The sequence below is a fragment of the Pholcus phalangioides genome, unplaced genomic scaffold (genome assembly GCF_987345545.1).
Source record: "Pholcus phalangioides strain wild (caught in Gottingen) unplaced genomic scaffold, Ppha-v1.0 ptg000005l_1, whole genome shotgun sequence".
NCBI classification, from domain to species: domain Eukaryota; kingdom Metazoa; phylum Arthropoda; class Arachnida; order Araneae; family Pholcidae; genus Pholcus; species Pholcus phalangioides.
Window position 1 is genome coordinate 2,390,459 of NW_028301598.1, and position 20,014 is coordinate 2,410,472.

Genomic DNA, 20,014 nt, shown 5'->3' on the forward strand with positions numbered 1-20,014 from the left:
ATGCATGCCTTCATTTTTTGGTTATTCATGTTTGTCTAAGCATGCATAATCGGAATTCATTTGATCTTCAAGCCACTTATACACAATCAAACTGCAAGCACAAAATTCTCATATGGATGCTCAAGCATGCTTGTACAAAAAAATTGAATGCTTCAGTTTATAGCCACCTTAAAGGGGATTGAAATTTAGTTGGCCATGATTTCAAATATCTCTGAATATAGGTGACAGAAGTTTTAATTTCTATGCTCTGTCAATATATGGACGCATTAAAAGAATCAAGGCACTTTGCTGTATTTCTAGGTTAATGGAAGGTATGTTTTTTTTACAAATGTAATAAGCAGGTATGAGCAAATTACTCTGTGAAATAGTTAATGCATGAATCTTCTTGTGGTATACCTAATTCCAATTAACTGCAATTTGCCTGGTGGTTAGTACCCCCAGCATCCAGTTTGAATCTTGGTAAGAGGCAAGGAATCATTGTCATTTAGACTCTGCCTTAAATTGTAAACCCTGATCTATTAATCACCCTTTATGTGTCTAAAATGACTCTTGCAATGAAATGGTCTTTGTGCTGTATCTAATCACCAAAATAATTCAGTTTAGTGTTATTGATCGCCATCATCAGATTAACACCTGGAATTTTATTATTGTATTTCGCAGAGTGTCACATTCACTGAAGGAATGAGAAGACAAAAATATTTGTCAGCCTAACATGATGAAATTTAACTTTTGCATAAAATTTGTTGCAAACATAATCATATCCCGACTTATATCACTAATTCGTTCCAAGACTAATGGTGTAAGTTGAGGTAAACTTTTTCACTAATAATGCCAGTCTTTCCTCAGCAGGAGAGAGATATAATTGTGTTGATTTTCTTTTCTTTCTTGTGGTGGTCGGCTAAAGGTGGTTTTGTGGTTTTCAACTTCGAGGCACGAATTCGAAGTACCATTGAAAAAGCTCGCCATAGAGAGCAACAGGCCTAAAATGGTGCAAATATTCAACCATTAAACTTACTCACTTCAGAAATATAGATGGCAGCACCAAAAAATCAAACAAGACTATATATACATTCAGACTGTTAGGTACTCACTCTCGGGTAAATTGTCTATGGCAATATAGACAGGAGTTGTGCTCAGTTTAAAAGAAAAAGTCTTTTTGAAAAATGGATGCTCACGGGTAAACATTTTAATTCTAAGAACATGAAGTAAAAAGCTTTAAGCATATGCTCAAAGTGTGTATAATTAACACTAGAACCACGACGCTTTTGGCATACCTAGAACCATAGACTGTGAAAAAACTGTGTTCCGAAGCGAAAGCAGTAATTTATTTTCGGTTCCTGGGTTTTCCCCTACTCTTATTCAACGTTGTTTAACTGTGTGTTCAATAATGGAAAAATATTTTTATGAATATGAAATATAGGCTTCAAAATTAGTTTAAAAATGATGTAATTCAGTAAAAATATTATTTTGTGTGTATACAATACACTGTTCACAAATACAAAACTTTTTTTTTTGGTAATTCCGTAATGTGACAAAAAAGATGTAAAATGAGCGTGTGAAATTAAGTATGAGAAAGTCTATAATATGATCCTGTCAAAATAAATATAGAGTTCCTACCGATAAATTGTTTAATCATTTATGATGAGCAGTTTGGAGCAAATTATTTTCGTGATTTTTGTACTTTACCGCATGTTGAAGCTGCACAACCCATGCAAAAATTAAGATTTGTTTCTACATTTTGATGTTACCTAAAATCAGACTCGTTTCTTTTTTTTTCTTCTCTTTCTTTTGATAGTTAATGAAATTATGCAATCAAGAGCGTACGAACGAGTCTTCTTGTGTAAGGGTGACACGTATGATGAATGCATCTCTTTAATAAAATTTTATAGAAACTGCTTTCGAAAAATAGTTTTGCCGTTCTGTACTATTCTATACAAAATCCAGGAACTTATTATAATGAGAACCATGAGATGTTGTATAAAATGTGGACAGGCCACCTCCGTGAGGCTGCATTCACCAATTATTATTTTGGTCATTTTATCGGTCCATCTACAGCAAATTTTGTTGAATTTTAGTATGAAATAGTTTTTGGGGCTGCTACTGTCGATATCGACTGTTAAATGAAGCATGCTGACTGATGCAAAGTTTTTCTTTTTTTCCTTGATAAATTTTCATTATGTCATCATTGCATTCCAGTAGTGATGTTTCGTGCAACTGTAGTTTCACCATATTTATTGTGTCAGTTACTTCTCTTCGATTTTGTCTCACTGTCCCTACTAAGCTCGTATTTTTTTGGCTTTTAGCATTTCAGCCAGCTCCAGTATAGTGAAAAAAGTTGCCAGTAGTTAGATTTCTGTCCTTGTTCTCAAATGGCTTGATCAGTTTAATGACTACGTGCTCTGAAAGAGACTCGTTGGACGTTGATCCTTCCCTGGATTTGGAAGTCAATTCAAAATGTATTTGGTGTCCACCTCAACTGTAAGCCAGAATTCTATTCCCTTTCTGTGACATCGTTTGCGTACATAAATTCAATTTCAGCTAAACGTTTTTTCTAGAATTGAGTTTTTACTTTCCCAAAAGCTTTCTTGAGTTTTGTCAGAATACCAGGTATTCATCAAGTTTGCATGGAAAAAGAAATATTTAGCTCTACTTGCCATTCCTTCATTGAAAAAAAAAAGATAATCCCCTCGGACAATAAATTGGCCTTGACCTTAAAAGACCTTTATTCTTTGCTATCTTTTAGAAATACATTTTACAAAGGGGTAACCACTTCCAAGAAAATTCTACACCCCTTTTTTCCCATAGAATAGTACGTTGGGTCAAAATGACCCAAACCAAGGTTCTAGGTATAAGTAGTTATAGCTCTGGAATACAAAATGTAAAGAGAATAAAATTTTCATGAATTAATATTCATATATGACATCATGAAAAGTTACGAAATTTTTTTACCATCTGCGCTTAAGTTTTCGAGATAAATGGAAACAAATTGTGATTTGGGTCAAATTGACCCACTTTGCGGTTCTGGTGTTAAAGGGGGAAAAAATCATCTTTAGGACGAGACGACATTAGTGCAGGGTGATGTAAGTCAGGGTATTACTTTTTACGTTAGAAAAGTAATGATAAATGTCCAGGATTAGTCTTAAGACTTGATATGTAATATAAGATGTGTTTAATGAATAGGCTATCTTTAGGGTTTTTCCTGTTAACCTCTCCAATGTTAAACAAAAACATATTGTTTGCACTCCATTTGTGTAGATGTCACAGTTTCTAAAATCATGTTTTCACAAAAGAAATGTTGGTATATGATTGTTCTGAAAACAGAAATAATGAGAGCAATATTTAAGTGATGATGACACATGATTTCCAATTCTGGCACTATAGTTCATGCGATTAAAACAATTTCTGCTATCACTTCTTTGCCTGGAACGGTGGTTGCTCACAATTTTTATTGTTATATAGAATTTCTGGGCAAAACACATTCGCTGGGGTAAAAAAACAGTTATTTTATTCTGATGGGCTTATTTATTCAGTACTTGATAGAAATTGGTACCATGTTTTCAATGAATTCTGTAATTCTTATTTAATCTATTTTTCTGCATACCAAGGAAGAACAGGCCTCCAATAATCAAAACTCTGTTGTTTCTCCTCCTCCCCTCCGAGTTGTACAGCATATAATTTCTGTTACAGAAATTTATGCCATTATTTTATACCAGCTAGTGTGGAAAGGTAATACTATTGCACATGAAAATCAAGCATTCAATGCGTAACCAGAATTCGAAGCATTTTGTCAATGTCGGACATTTATACTCAAGCATCTTCTCCACATGCTCATTTCTCACCGATGTTATGAATAAAATACAATGACTTTTACCAGTATTTTCTGTCGTGCTAGGAACTTTGGATCACGTACTCTGAAAAATTCTTAAACATCTATTTTAAAAAGCCATTGAATTGGCTCGATGCATACTGTGATCCTTATTAACCCTCTAGCCACAGGCTAAGTGAATATCGTGTTTCCCATATTCTATAAAATTTGACAGGTACACTATTATCACATTCTATATGCATAGCAAATAAGAATACCCAGTGATTTTATACAGAAAAATTCAAAATCTACCCATGGCTGAAGGATTAAACCTCATTTTTACCGACATGCAGGGAACGGACCAGTCCCCAACACACACATTAAAAAGCTGGTGTCCCTCAAGTTAGACAGCATGCCAGCTAATGTGGTATTTCTTTCACAAAGTTGATTAGCAATATGCTTACCTACATGCACGATGACATCAGTTTTCAAACAATTATATCATACGACTATTGGGAACCTAAACTAATACAATATTTCATTAAGTATTGTGTATTAAAACGATATTTTTTAACTATTAATTTTTATTCTATTTTTGTATTTCATATTCTATTTTATTCATTACTATTAATTTTTATTTTATATCCCTCTATTTATTTCTGCTTATTTTGAATTTATAACAAGTACACATTTTCTGCGTATCAAATAATCTGAAAGAAATTATTGTAGCAAACAACATCAACTTCGATAGCATGCAATTCAGTTTCTGCTAACATTGTTTCTTTTGTATGCATGTTCAGAGCACTGTAGAAGAAATAATTGCAACAACAGCCTACCTGGAACTATTTCTTCGCACTGTGACTGAACCAATTTTACTTCAAGTCTTTTTGAAATTTATACTCACTTCTTCCCATGAGGACCATGACATCCTGAACACTCTAATCGACAGGCTCGGTGCCCAGGGTCAGGTAATTATTGGTTTGGCATAGATGTATTGCTTCTGTATTATTTTGGAATCGTTATATTATATGGAATTTTTTCTCCCTTCTGTTCAATAATTTGATGATTGTCTTTCAAACTTTTAAACATTCGAGAACTGCATTATTATTTAGCATTTAAAAATTATCATTCTTATAATGAATAGCATTTGTAAAGTTAAAAATAAATCACATATCATATGCATTTTAATATTCATGTTTATTCGTTTGATTTCAGTTATGTCTCGTAACCATGGCTTTATTTCGTCGGCTTCTTGATTCAAATTGTGAAGATGTGCTATTTCAGCTCGTGCTAAGGTATTTTATTGTTTTATATATATATATATATATATATATATATATAGTCTGCTGGGGTGAGACAGTTGTCGCTGGTTTTATCCCTTAAATTCTCCACCTAGTCCCAACTTTGATGTCTTGCAGGATAGGCGTGATAGTTTTCAGGCTAATTTCTCTCGATTTAATTTTTAATGCTCTGTAAATTCCAGTGTACAATGTGCAATTAGCTGCAATGTATAATTTTCTTGTGAAAATTTCATTCACCAATGATGAAATCTTGATTAATGAGAGAGGTTGCTGGTAGAGTTTTTTTAGAAAATTTTTTTAATTCTTTGACCTTATTTTAAAGAACGTCAGCTTCTACAAATCTACTATAGTTATTTTTAAATGGCAATTTGCTTTGCCTTTAAACAGTTCTCGTTTCTCAAATAGATTGAATGTGATATATACTCGCTACCACTTATTCACAAAATTCTTCTAAAGAAGCATTTTACTTACCTCATCCCAAAATTTTGCAACTCTTTGCCATCTGATATCCTTAATATTATTAATTTATTACCTTTCAAAAGTTACATGAAGCAATATCTTTTTTCAATCAGTGACATTGAGAGTTTCTTTTGTACTGTCTGTCCTTATGCTCCTTACTCAGTTAAATTATGAATCTATTCGATCTTACGCATTACAGCATTATATTGATTCTTGTTATGTGTACTCATCTGAAAATCATGCAGTGTATATTTCATGTAGTTACACTCCTTGCTGTTGCCAAAAATACTACAAATCATGCAAAATTTTTGTTTTGATATTTGATTTTTTCCCACATATTAACCACTGCAAAAAAGGGGGGAAGGAAAAATTTAATTTTTAAATCCCTCTTTTGCTTTTTTTTTATATACTTCTTTTTTTCGTTTTAGTTTGTTGATATTGTTCACTATGTAACTGTGTAACTGTGTTCATTAGTTAGAATTAAATTTAAAAGTTTTCGAGTTTTTTTGGCGGACGTGAAGTACAGTTTTGTCTTTCGATGTTTCGTTTGCACGAGTGGCGAGCATTTTCAAGAATTGCTTAGCGTGGACAAAAGGCTACTACTTACGCCTTCTCCCTGCTTGAGTCTCACTGCCTCGTCGAGATTGGTCTGTTGAGTCAGTCTGTTTTCCCCCATTGGCTGAAGTTGTTCCTAAAGGCTCTGGATAATGCTTGGATTTCAACATCATTTTTAAAATGGGAAACCAAGCACTGTTGATCTTCATCCTCTCTTCCTTTCTGTTGAAGCAGTTCTTGTGTTTTTGAATTTCAATTGCTTCTCTAAAAATACGGGGAAAATATTTCATGTCGTTGGATAGCACGTGTGGATATTCGCAAGGATCACCAAATTCTCTTCGCAAATACCTAATTTGTTTACTAGAATTCTTTTGGTTAATCAGTATTTGGATAATCGATGCTCTGCTGTATGTATATATCGTTTATGAATCATTTTCAAAAATATTTTTTTTTTTTGTTCCGATCTCTTGAAGGGGGGAGGGGGAAGCTGCATATATTATAATGTATACTAAGACACACTAAGAAATTTTGCTGGTTTTTTAACATATAAGAGCAGTTTGCCTGTTATGGCTTCTGATTTTGTAATTTTATATATTGTATATTCTTCTATATAGCCCCAAAGCAGAATGTTTAGCACTGTTCTGCAACAAGCCCTCGGCTGACTGGAAATTTACTGTGGTAAAAAATCCCCATACGTGTAATAGTGTTTTTTTTGCATTTTTTCTTGAAATTCGTTCAAATTGTTCTGCAGTAATGCTAATTGTTCTGTGACGTACGTCACAGATTTTAGCACATTCTTCTTTGGGGCTATATAGAAACATTCCCTGATGCACACTCCATGTTTCCCACTCTTGGAATGTGCTTGGGAATAGTAGTGTAAATATAGTCGTACACCAGTTTCAAGATGATCAGTGTAATTTGTCAGTAAATAAGTCATACTGATTCCAACTTATTTTACAGGTTCTTAATACCATGTTGTCATATTATGGTTAGCCAGAGAAGCCGAATCCGTGACATCGACATTTATAGCTCATCCGCAGAAAAGTTCCTTGCCTTGATACCCAACTGTTGTTCATCTGTACAGAAAAGCGCATCGGATATTGAATCCAGAGTACCTCCTTCATCGAACTCATCTCATCCTTTTGTGCCGGGGGATCTTCGCTCTATTTCCATAGGCGATAAACTCTCAAGAGGTGGTAGTTTGCGAGTGAAGACCTACCGCAGGTCCCCGTCCACTTCTAGTTTGGCTTATGGAGAAATCGAACGTAGTATCTCGGCCACTCTTTCTGCAAAAGAATGGGAACTATCGGCAGAAGCTTTAAATTCAAGTTTCCTGGACTATCTCAAAGAAGCTCATGAGTCTATAAAATTATGCACCGTAGCCTGTAGAACTTGGACTGCATCTTACGACGGTTCTAATCCTTCTCCAGAGGCTTTTAAAGTTAAAAAACAAGAAACTTTTGATTCTGGTGTGAAAAATCATATTGTGATATTGAATGGTTACCACCAGATTTCTTCAAAAAGGACAGATGATGTTAATTTAACGTTGCCAGCTAAAACTGAACGTGTATCTTTGGCCGAGATTGTAGATTGCCATGACAGTTTAAACACACCAGGGTCAACGTCAAAATTGCACCACTGTGAACAGGTTGATTCTTCGCCCGATATGATCGACCAGTTCATTGCAACTCTGGAAAAGAAAGTTTCAGATGAAAACAATGAAATCTTGACTCAGTTAGCTCAAACAGATGATGAAAATGATTTTTGGTCTCTGATTGGCTCTACTGAGACACCGTCAAGTATGAGTGATATAGACGAAAGCCTGGAGAGTATCGACAGTTACTTGAAAGAGACAGAAGAGTCTTCATCGAAATACGAAAACAAATTAAATGTGGGCAACATATTTTTATGTACAAAGGAAGACAACAGCTCAAACATGGACTCTGGAGTTTTTGAATCCAGAGAAAGCAATAGCTCATCTGACAGGGATGTTGAAATGGAATCGTCATCAGCATCGACTAGTGCCAAAATGCCAGAAGAGGAAGGATCCTGTTCAGCATCTGCACAGAAATTGAAATCCTTAGCCTCGTCAATCAACCCAAAAATCAGTGCTCATCCTAGTGCATCCTGGGAATTCTTCGGTAGCCCAGATGTTGGACCCTTCTTAAGCATTTTGCTCACGAGACTCGAGATGATGATGCAGAATGATGTATTCACGAACTTGCACCTGACGGGATTGATCTCTCGTCTCGCTTGTTATCCTCAGCCACTGTTACGTTCTTTTCTACTGAATCACTCTTTGGTGTTTCAGCCTACTGTTCGGTCCTTGTTACAGGTAAGATCTAATTTCTTGTGCAATCATTTTTAATAGTCACTCATTTGAATTATTTAGATGAATTTTAGACACTCTATGTAAAATAATAGTGCTCTAAAGATTCTGAATTCTTCTATTCTGCAGAAAACATTGGCTTTATTGCATAGCTGTTAATTTCTCAATTATTCTCAGAGATCTGCATTCACATTCCATGCGAAAATCTCCCTGATTTGAATTCTCCTGGGTTTTTAGTTGCATTAGTGGTTCCAGTTTTTCAGGGAATATGTTTTTTCAGTAAATAACTATCTTGCTTTATTTTTGTTGTAGGTTTTGGGATCGCTGAAACATAAAGTTGATAGCTACTCGTGTACAGTAGAGAACTTTGATGAGCTTGTGATGAGGAGCAAAAGATTCCTGCTGGCACGGGAGAATTACTTCTATCATAATGGTACGCATAAAGACCAGTTGAAGAGGTTCAATGCTGGGAAGATGCACAGCGTAGCGCCAGGTATTTGCAAAAATGATTTTTGAAAAAAAATTGTTTTTTTCTTTTACATTCAAAAGATTTTATGTGTGTTTGTCTGATATCTATGTTTGTTCATATTTATGTGCATATAATTTTACTTTCCAGGTGAAACTCGGAGGCGCAGTCTAGCAAATTTTCTGTTCCGTCGAGGAAGTATACTGAGGAGTAAGACAGTGAAAGAGCCTCTATTAGAATCCATTTCTGGGAGTCAAGGCTACAGGTAGGGGTTTTAGATAAATGATCTATAATTTAGCATTACATTCTTTTATCGGCACAAAATTTTTCATTTCTAAAGTGTGAGATTTCTCGATTTGAATGTTGCTCCTTTATATAAACTAGCTGTTACCCTTGGCTTTGCTTGTGTGGATTCGGTAATCTGAAAATTTTTCTGCAGTGATTTCCCCCATATAACATTTGGACCCCTTGGGGGTTAAATTTTCAGAAATCCTGTCGTAGTGATTTTCTGTATTATAAAATATAAACAGACCAAATTTCATATTTATAGCTTCTGCTGTTTGGACTCAGTGATGATCGCGCCATATAACCTATGAACCTTTAGATGTTGAAGTTCAAAATATCCCTTTTTAGTGAGTCTCATTACAAACTAAAACTACTAATTTCATATTTATAGCTTGAGCAGTTTCACCTCGGCGTGAATTTTGAATTGAATTGAAATAAACCTACTGCCCAAATTTCATAATTATAGCACCAGCAGTTTTGGCTCGGCATGGTTTCTCTATGTAACCTTTGAATCCCCTTAGGGGGTCGAATTTTGAAAAACCCTTTCTTAGTGGGTCTTTACTTCATAAAATGAAACTACTGATCAAATGAAGTTACAATTATAACAAAATTTCATTGTTTAAACTTTTTTTTGGAGTTTTTAGCCCCCCAGAGAGATCCTTCTAGGGCCTCTTAATGGTGAATTTATAATTTATAGTGTGGAGAAGAGAGCAGGCAGGCTTACAACATAATACTAACAAAACATGAAAATTCAAGCATCTTTACTTCAGAAAATAGAAGCCAGGTGGCAGCATGAACACGAAACAAGCGCAACTGGACAACATAAATACATTAGGGTTGTAACATTACCTTGCCCCCCCCCTCCCGTGGAATAGTCCTAGATCTAGTCATTTTGAAATCTTTATTTACCTTTAATTCACCTCAGAGAACTGGTCCACTGTAGATTTTCGCCGATCGGCCGCCATTGTTTACATATCAGTATTGCCAGATTTCATGTCATTGTATTTTTATTCTGAATATTTATGCAAATAGCACTTGCCTTTCCACAGCAGAAGATTTCATATCCTGATTCGATGGTGCAGCAGGGGATGCTGGGAATAGCCCTTTAAATAGTGGTGGTATGCTGGAAACGGTGCAAATATCACCTATAGAGAATCACCTATGCACACTGAACTGCTCTTACTAAGGCGTTTCGGCCGGTCGGGTGCGTGCCGGACATCACCTTTTGCATCGTCATGAACCGCTGATTGAGTAGCGAACTTACTCACTGCTCTGCCTGTTTGCCGATCACCTCTACCAACATCATGTGCTAATGGTGGTCGTCAGATTTCACATGGCCGCTAAATTACTGATTGAATTGGAATACATTGACACGTTGTGTGTGTGTGGGCGGGGTGCATGTGTGGTGTAGCAGTAGTAGGTAGGGCCTCCAAAAAATGGCTCGGGGATCCGGGATGTTCTTAAGTCAGCCTCGTTGGGCAATTTGCGTGTTGTGGCATTGTATTTGTACTTGTACTTGTACATTGGCTCTACTAACACGGAAGTCCGTCAGAATTGCCGTTGGTTGCCCGATGCCGTGGTGTCACCATCGAGAGATGGTTGGGATGAACCTCTCAATTGAATCGTTTGATTCTTTTGACAGTGATCCGATACTATGTAATTGGTGATAAATTCAGATGTGGGAACTCTGCACCAATTGCGCTGCACTGTGCCAAAACTAATATCTTGCGCCATCCTGCTCCAATACCGTATTTTCCTGCGCCAAATAGCGAATTTTGCTTTAATATGCCTGGAATTTCGGAAAGGACGCCAAAAAAATTTTGTTCCTGCTAGCCACGAAACGATTCTTTCCGAGAAGAGCGTGTTTTATTCCACGATACTCAAACTATCTGCACCTCATCGGGCTTTCCATCGCAAAACCCCGATATTGTCCGTGATCGTGGAACTGAAGATGGTTTGCAATGTCTTTCAGCTTTAAAGTATAAATGTGAGTGTTTCCGTTTAAAAAAAAAAAGTCGCCACTGGAAGCAGCAGAAATTACTGTAGTCGATTGTCATTGTGTTAAATCCCGATGTTTCGTCTAAAAAATTTTCATTCCGGGAGTAAAAAGCGCATGTCCCATGTCCGCCCAATTACAAATTTTAGTTTAGAAACTTTGCCGAATAACGAGCGTTAAATCGTCAATCTCGCCAAATAACGAGTGTCAGATCGCCAATCTCGCCAAATAACGAAGTGTCAGATCGCCAATCTCGCCAGATAATGAGTGCTGAATCGCCAAACACAGAGTTGATTCTTCCGAAATTCTCTCCCATTTTGCAACAATTTCTTTCCAAGTATAAAAAAATTTTTTAGCTCATTTGAAGAAGCGCTGTTCAAGGCAGCAAATAGCGCCCTCAGTAAGCAAAAATAATCTTAAATAGACAGGTGCAAAAAATTTTATGACAGCCGCTCTTTCAAACAAGGTGTCAAAAGCCTAAAACACCAGAAACAAAAATCAAGCTGACAAAAAGATGTTTGATAACAAAAGACAGTACAGTTTTATTTTGAAAAGGGTTGAGCGTTAACGAAAATATTCTTGTTAATTTCACTGCTCCAATTTATAAATATCTGCTCCGAATCCCATATTTTGCTGCTCCAAATCCTGAATTTGTTGCTCCAAAACTGCTTCGAAATGAACTTAGTCACAACCCACCCCTGGAAATTAGAATGAAATATTATTTGTGAGCGATCTGATCTCGGAATGTTAAAATAAATGTTTTGAAACAAAAAAATTTTTAAATTGATTATGCAATGGAAGAATTGTTGCATTCCCAGTTCAATTAATTATTTTACGTATTCCAATATTGCACCACAGATGACAAGAATGAATTTACACATTTTTTGTTTTAAAACATTTATTTTAACATTCCAAGATCAGATTGCTCGCAAATAATATTTCATTCAAATTTGGTTATAAATATTAGATTTTTTGTTAAAGTTCTTTTAGCAACAGATTTTCTAGAAAAAGTTTCGGTCTCACCAATTACATAGCGCCGAACCACCGTCAAAAGAGTCAAATGATTCAATTGAGAGGTTCATCCCAACCATCTCTCGATGGTGTCACCGCAGCATCGGCAACCAACAGCAATTCCGACGAACTTCCGTGTTAGTAGAGCCGATGTATTCCAATTCAATCAGTAATGTAGCAGCCATGTGAAATCTAACGACCACCATTAGCACATGATGTTTGTTCCGTCTTTTAAATTTATTTTTATCATCTTCATAACTGTCTTCATTAATGAAATGACGGTACAGCATAATCAGTACAATACTATAATTTAAAACAAAATTTAATACAGTGGAACTCCATTTCATGAGTACGATTCGTCCCATAAACATGTTCTTAATCCAAAACACTCACATATTGAAGTGAAATTCCCTCTAACAATTGATGGAAGCTCAAATGATTTGTTTCAGAACAGTTACAGCAGCTTCGATTCTTTTCAAAGGTGGAGTGCAGGTTGATTTATTTTATATTGAAAATCTAAAACAAATCAACCTTGCATATAAATAAATCAATGTCATATATTCACAGAGTTATACTAGAATGTAAAATCTGAACTTTTACTAACACACAATAAGAGGGCAAGACAGTCTTTCATGGGCTTATGTTATGAATGCCATTGCGGTAGTTATCTAGCATCTTAATGAATGACTCCAGGTCCCAAGTCAAACAAAGGCATATCCTTAAACTACTGGAGGTTTTAATTAACATGCATATGTATATAATACATATTTTGTAATTAGGTCTTTTATTAAATTAATTAAAGGAGCCTCGTAAAATCTTTGGACCAGCCCCTAAAGTTTAATGTTTAATGCTGTTATTGCAGTGAGAAGGTTGAGAATCATCGGCTTAGTTGCGTTCATGTGACACTTACCCATAAACGGATACAGGCGCTTCAGACTAGGGAAGGATCACAGAGTTTGTGTGAGTTCTTGTATAGGGGGAGGATGAATGGGAAGGGGGGGAGAAGGCAAATGTCCTCCTCTGCTCTCCTGCTAATGCCAATAATACAATTTTTTTTACTCAATGAGGGGCCATGGGCATAAAGCAAAACCTCTTATTGACCAGTCCTCATTCGAGAGGCTTTAGAGTTCCTAGTATGTACTCGTGAAACGTCACTCTGCGGCAGCCCAGCGATTTATGACTGAAGATTATGATTATCAACGACCATCCTTCATCTTTAGCTCTTCTATCAAGTTAAAATTTGTTTAAACTTTTTTTGCTCATCATACAAAGCACTTGTAAATCAAGTTACTCATAATTCAAAGTTTTTGCTGCACCATAATACCTGGTTTGTAAGAATAATTCAGAATAATTCAAATTGAAAGCGTTCTCATAATGAAAGGCACTCATTTATCAGATTGAACTTTATCACAAGAAATAATGGGAACTCAAATGATTCCTTCCACAAGTCTCTCTCAGGCCAGCCCTGTTTTTTTTTTCAAAGAATAAGTTAATTTATTTTATATTAATGTGTTTTTTTATTTTATGTTGAGAACCAGCAAATTTTTGGAATGGTACAAGAGAGCATACTGGATTACGAAAAAGCTGACACTGCAGCTCGAACTGCCACACTCATTGACAATAGCCTTTTGGGTCTTGCCAGTGACTGTAGCACTTAGTCATTAGACTGCAACTTTTGATCCGTTTGACGCATTTTTTTCTGGCGACTATTGATTAGTGCCAACATATTACCTGGCAACATTTAATAATGGATGTACAGTCGCCCACCATATTCGCAGGGGTGACCGCAAATACGGGAAATCCGTGAATAACCAGAACCATAGTTTTTTTCTTGTACATCTGTTTATTGAACAGCATGAGAAGAGCAGGGTAATGTGGAGGTGTAAGGAAATGTTAAAGATGGTATGACAATTGTTGGTGATGTTTTCTGAAAATATTGTGATTTCTGTTTGCTGTTTCTTTTTCATATCATCAAGTATGTTGGAATATGATGACAAGGCTTCCTCTATCAATTTTTCCACATGTGAAGAGCATACCATAGAGGGATCTATGTCATGAAAACAATCCATTGCTTATTTGAATGTGTGAATCATTACGTTACTCATGGTGAACTTGTTTTCTGCTTCTTTATCTTGATCTTCATCTGGTACCGCTTCAGTTTCAGGAGCAGTCAACTGCATTAATTCCTCCTCGGTCAATACCTTTGAATTGCTATTAATTCGACTTCTATATGCATATCATTGAACCCTTCTCCACCCATCTGTTTTGGTGGCAGTGTCTTTTATAGTCTCTTCAGTTGTCTCTGTAGAAATGGTTGTGCCCTTTAGCGCACATTGTGGCCAAAGGTTAATCCAACCCAGGGTGACTGTTTCTGTCTTGGGAGCTGCCACGACTCCAGTGATGACAGTAGTGTCATTAGCAAGCCATCCTAAACATGCACAACTCAAATTTTATAAATAAAACACATGAATGACGATTTCTGAGTGTTGCAAAAAAAACAACTTTTTCCAATAAAGGAAAAAAATGTGAATACAGAAACGGCGAATGCGAGGGACCAACTGTACTTAATTCTATTTGAATCCGACATCCACAATTGGTGCAACACACATGACAAATGTTGAGAGTTCAATTCCATCTCAAACCCATCCAAGATTTTTTTTTCGGGCCGCCCTGTACAATAAGTTATCACTTATTAATTCACTAAAAAATACTTTCATTTTTTTCTGATTCTGTCCAAATGCAGTTCGCTGCTTCAAGTTGACAATAATAATAGCTCGTGAAGCAAACACCCAGCTATCATTTATTGATTCATAGGGAGCAGACTTATTCCTTTGTTTTTGGTGCCACTGTATTTGTTGCATGTCAATATCATTGTTATTATGATCATTATGTTATGTTATTAATAAATTATATACTATAGTAATATATTATCGCACAAGCAGCCATGACAAAATAAAAGCAAAATTATTAATGAATTCCAGTATTTGGCGATAAATTGCCAAACGCAGCAACTGGAAATACATGTTACTGGAAGAAATCACCTCCGCTCATATTATGCATGCACGTGATCCTGGATCAAAAGTTGCAGTTCAACGGCTAAAGTCGTGTGCCAGTGACCACTTCTCAATGTTACGAGAAGTGGTGCATCACTACTGGCAAGACTATTGAAATAATCAAGTAAATAATAAATTATGTGTCATCAATCCCACGGTCCGCCATTGGCATTCAAGCTGCAGGACCAACAAGAAAGAAGTCCTGCTTGTCTGGTTGTTCACAGTTTCCTAACATAATCAACTTTTTTTTACGAGACAATTGGCCTGAGTGGTTGCATTGTTAAAATTCATTGACCATTGGTCATGCTTTCATTTGCTGATATCACTGTCATCATTTTATGGCCACTTTTGACCAGTCATCACTCGCTTTGTGACATTTTACTGGAGTGCATCTCACATTTTCGAATTCATTAAGACCATTGGTTTTTACAAGAAATCTTTTTCTTTTACATTTTACGCACCATAGTTTTTTTTATTATATTATTATATTATCTATTTTATTTTTCCGATACATTTTTGCTCTTGCGGCTGTGATATATATTCAAGTGGTCATAGTGACGGACTCACACTGCTAGGACCCAAGTTTGAATCCCAATGGTGCCACAGTGGTGGTTGACTGAAGTTAGTTTTCTGTGGCTTTCAACTTTGAGGTTTGAATGCAAGCTTATCTCCCCATTTAAAAAGTCTCACCACAGAGAACAATAAGCCTGCAATGGTACAAATATTCAATCATTACACTTCACTCATGAAATATAGATGGCTGAAAAATCAGATGCAACACTAGATACGCACTCAGATTTTTAGATCCCACACTTCCGGCACGACTCACTAGGTAGTGAATTGCCCAAGGCAATGAATCTGAGTTGTGCTTGGTTTAAAAAAAAAAGGTTTTGCTCTGATCACCTTTATCTTTAGTTGGTTATTTGTTTTGATGCAGCTTGACCTCATTGGTCTTTGCGCCAAGAAAATCAAAATCCAATCCTATGATACTAGAGAGCAGTGGGGATTTTGCAGCTTCGCTGCAAAATCCCCACTTGCATTGAAATCAAGAATGAGGGCGAGATAGTCATGAGCCTGTGTTTTGAATGTCTGTCACATTTTCACTAATATGCATAAACAGTTTTTCTTTTGAGCACAAAGTCATTGAGACTGTCCTGTTCACAGTGAGAGAAAGATAACCTTCGGCTCAGTTGGGATTATATGATACAGTGAGCAGGACATAAACAGCGGGTCTTCTGGCACAAAGCCCTCTGTTATGAAGCCTTCGGGCAACAGTAAACCATAAAACTCGAGTTCCAGTGGCAGCATCCAGCTCACTTGAGAGCTGTGATGCTGTAGGAGTGCTGTGGTGCTGCACTGAAAGTACCAAATAACAATCCTCATTGGTCAATGTGGCTCTTCAATGACCTTGTCCAGGTCTTCTCAATATGGATTCAGTGTCCTGAAACTTTTTCCACAAATTACAGACGACACTGGGTGTTACATCAAGCTCTGTAGCTATCTGCCCTTGTGATTGCCCTGCCTCCAATCTACCAATGATTCTCCATCTCATTTCGTTATCCATAGGTTTGTGGCTACTCATTTTACCTGGTAGCATATAAAATTTACCAAACTCTTGCTATCACACAAATCATGGAAAACACCTAGTGCACTTATCATCGCTCTCCATGGTCACACCTCTGCCCACACACACATGTACGCATATTTCCATACTTCTTCTGCAGCATTATTACTACCAGTTCAGTGCTTTTTGTGAAAATAGACACAATGTGTGCAAATTCTCTTAATTTTACACGAGTGTACTTGTATTTGATGTTCCTGAATTCAAGATGAGATTATCTATCTTCAACTGCTTACATATGTGTATTGATATAAATCATCTGATGTCTCTTTTCATAACAGATAGGTGTTTATAAAAGTTCTTTTACGGCTTATATGTGATGTTTATTTCTGTTGTTATTAAATTATCTAAATAATCACTGAGAGACACTTAACATGACACTGTTATTATGCATAACATTAGAATATAGCTAGCAATCAAAGTACTAAATTGTGGGACTAAAATTTCCTTTAGTAGTGCTGATTGCATGTGATTATTAAGAAAACCTCCTATAACTTATTCTAAGTGAAAAAGTAAGAACAACAACGTTGACAATAATTTTTAACTGTTTTAATACTGAGTAAGTCTCTGAAGTCAAAACCTAACCCTCTGTGATCTCCTATTACACATATTTTGAATAAATAGCTCTATTTGGCTTAGTAAATTGCAGACAGATAATCAGTAGTTTAGATAACATGTACCATAAAATTATATATTATCTGCTGTTCTAGACTGTGTCAAAAAATTCAAAATTGCAAATTATAATTAATATTTGTTTTAATTATTATATTATATTAGCGTTTAAGAATAAAATGTAATACACAAAAAAGTAAGTTACTCATGTTATCTACCTATTGTGTTCAAAATATTGTCCAAAAGCATTTGTTTATGTTCTTGACGGTTTAAACCAGTCGTCAAAAACCCAACCCTGCTTAGGGTAACTATGATGTATTCCATCTAGTAAAACACAGGATATGGGATTGGTTAAATTGGTTTACAGCAGACATTTTCAACTTGTTGCTCTCGAGCACTACAGTGTTTCAAGAAGCACTAAGAATCCTCAAAGCCTGTATCTGATTTTGTGCTTGCAAGCAGCGGATGAACGTTCCAATTGAACACCCTGCACAAATTGCATTCAAGAATTAAAATTAGCATACATATGTCTCGAATTGGCCATAAGGGTGTTTTTTTTTATGATATGTATAGGTAGTGCTCATGACTAAAAAAAGATTGAAGACCTCAGGTTTATAGTAATACAGTAATTACTTCAGATTACAGTAGCCAAAAACTGCAATTTCGAACAAATTTGCCAAAATTGTTGAATTACAAGGAAATAAATGGCTCTTACAAATTGCAGTACACAAAACTGTATTTCACGAAAAAAAAAATTGTTCATCATGGCTAGATGACTATTTTTTATTAAGAAAAATACGAAAAATTTTTATGCTAAAAGGAAAGATACGGGTCCATTAATTGTCACCAAAAACGTTGTTAGAAATCAGATCACCAAATGTTAAAATTACTGAAGAAATTACCAATGGATTGGAAATGACAGGCTTTTGAAAATTGCAGAGAATTGAAATGTAATTAATGGGGAAAAAAATGCTGAGCACATACATGACAAATATATGAGATGAGAATTTATAAATTATAGCCATAGTTATCATAATATAATTTATAAGTTATGAAAATTTCTTCATTAAAGATTTTAGTGGAGATCAAATAAGCTTTATTTAAAAAAATGACAAATCGTTTAAAAAATGACAGAAAGGACAAAAATATGTGAAAATACAAGAATGTTCCATGAAATATTAGACATGCAGACACACTCATAATGCTGTAAATTAGTGGTCCGTTAAATTGTTTCAGCAATTTTACTGGTCCTTGGGTATAGAAAGGTTAAAAAATGCTGTCTCTTATCCCATTCATATCCATTTAGAATTTTTTCTTGTCTTGCGAAACACTTGTAACCCAGAATCTTTACTTCATTTTTTTTTTTACTCTATCTCTCTCTATCAAAGGTTTGTGCCAAAGCCAGTGCCTGATGCTTTAGAGGGTGAATTGGAATCGGTGAAAACGAAAAACGCAGTATTCTGTGCTCTGATACTCGAAGAGTTCTTGAAGGAGCTGGCAGCTATCGCTTTGGAACATTCTGTCGTGCAGCTCGATCCCGATTTCTGGGACAAGAAATGGCAGAGGTTCTTATGATGTTGATACTCATTGTTGATTTGCTCTTGTCCAATCGAAAAAAATATATATATTTCCTCTTAATACTCAAATCAAGTTGTATATTCAAGTGATTTCTATTGATTCCATCCTGCACAGTTTTTAGTGGTTTTTTTTTAGATTTCTAATATAATTTTGCTTTAAAGGAATGTTTTAATAATTTATTTTTTTAGTCTGTGATTTTTAGGTGTTTTTTTTTAAATAGTGTGTATAGTTTTTAGAGAATGAGTGGAAAGATTGCGAGAAATATTTTAATTGTTATTGGTTATTGTATGCAATGGATATATGTGTATAGCAAAACTTAAATTGTACCAGGAAAGGAAATATGATCGCATTCGAATTCTGTTTTCCGTTTTTATGTTTGCAAAGCTTGTAAGGGCTTCTGAAAAGCCGTTCCTATAAGTTTCATCTTAGCTACAGTATTTTCCCCCCACTGAAAGACTGATATGTCAAAATGTAGAATGTAGTAACTCTTTCACGTCAGTACAGGCTATCATTTATTTTGTTAATTTTCATGGATGTGTCTGAGGCTATCTGTCCCCGCACCAGATCTAGAAGAAATCAATTGCCCCTCCCTCCTAAATAGCCAGATAATGTAGGGGAAAAATAGTTTTTCCTGTAAAATACAGATATAGATTATTTTTTGAATCTTTTTACTGCTTCCTTATCTGCACCACATCACTTTTATCTGCGCAAATTTTTTTTTCATTTCTTTATCGAAACAATGATCCAATATATATTGGGAAAATAGAGACGGGGCCCTTAAATATTCATGATTATTTTTTTTATTTGAAAAAGGGTAAAATGCATGATGGGAGGGATAATGTGTTGGTTTTAAAGTATTTTACTTGAATCCCACTACATTTTTTCCCCCTAAGGAATCAGGAGTGCGTTAGATGTCAGTGAATATGATATATTTCTTAACAGT

General features: G+C 35.6%; 1 protein-coding gene across 3 annotated transcripts in view; it reads left to right on the plus strand.

Annotated features, from left to right (window-relative positions):
* Positions 1–19,249, plus strand: part of LOC149085710 (FHF complex subunit HOOK-interacting protein 1B-like) — a 45,614-nt gene extending 26,365 nt beyond the window's left edge. For 2 of the 3 annotated variants that reach the window (XM_089232096.1, XM_089232095.1), the window contains exons 9-14: positions 4,606–4,773; positions 5,021–5,100; positions 7,081–8,455; positions 8,762–8,942; positions 9,066–9,180; positions 18,882–19,175. In XM_089232096.1, coding sequence (XP_089088222.1) covers positions 4,606–4,773; positions 5,021–5,100; positions 7,081–8,455; positions 8,762–8,942; positions 9,066–9,180; positions 18,882–19,068 — 2,106 coding nt within the window. In that variant the 3' untranslated portion in view covers positions 19,069–19,175. Of the gene's footprint in view, positions 1–4,605; positions 4,774–5,020; positions 5,101–7,080; positions 8,456–8,761; positions 8,943–9,065; positions 9,181–18,881 lie in introns of all 3 variants that reach the window. The other variant, XM_089232097.1, reaches the window with a different exon arrangement.
* The last annotated feature ends 765 nt before the right edge of the window (positions 19,250–20,014 follow it).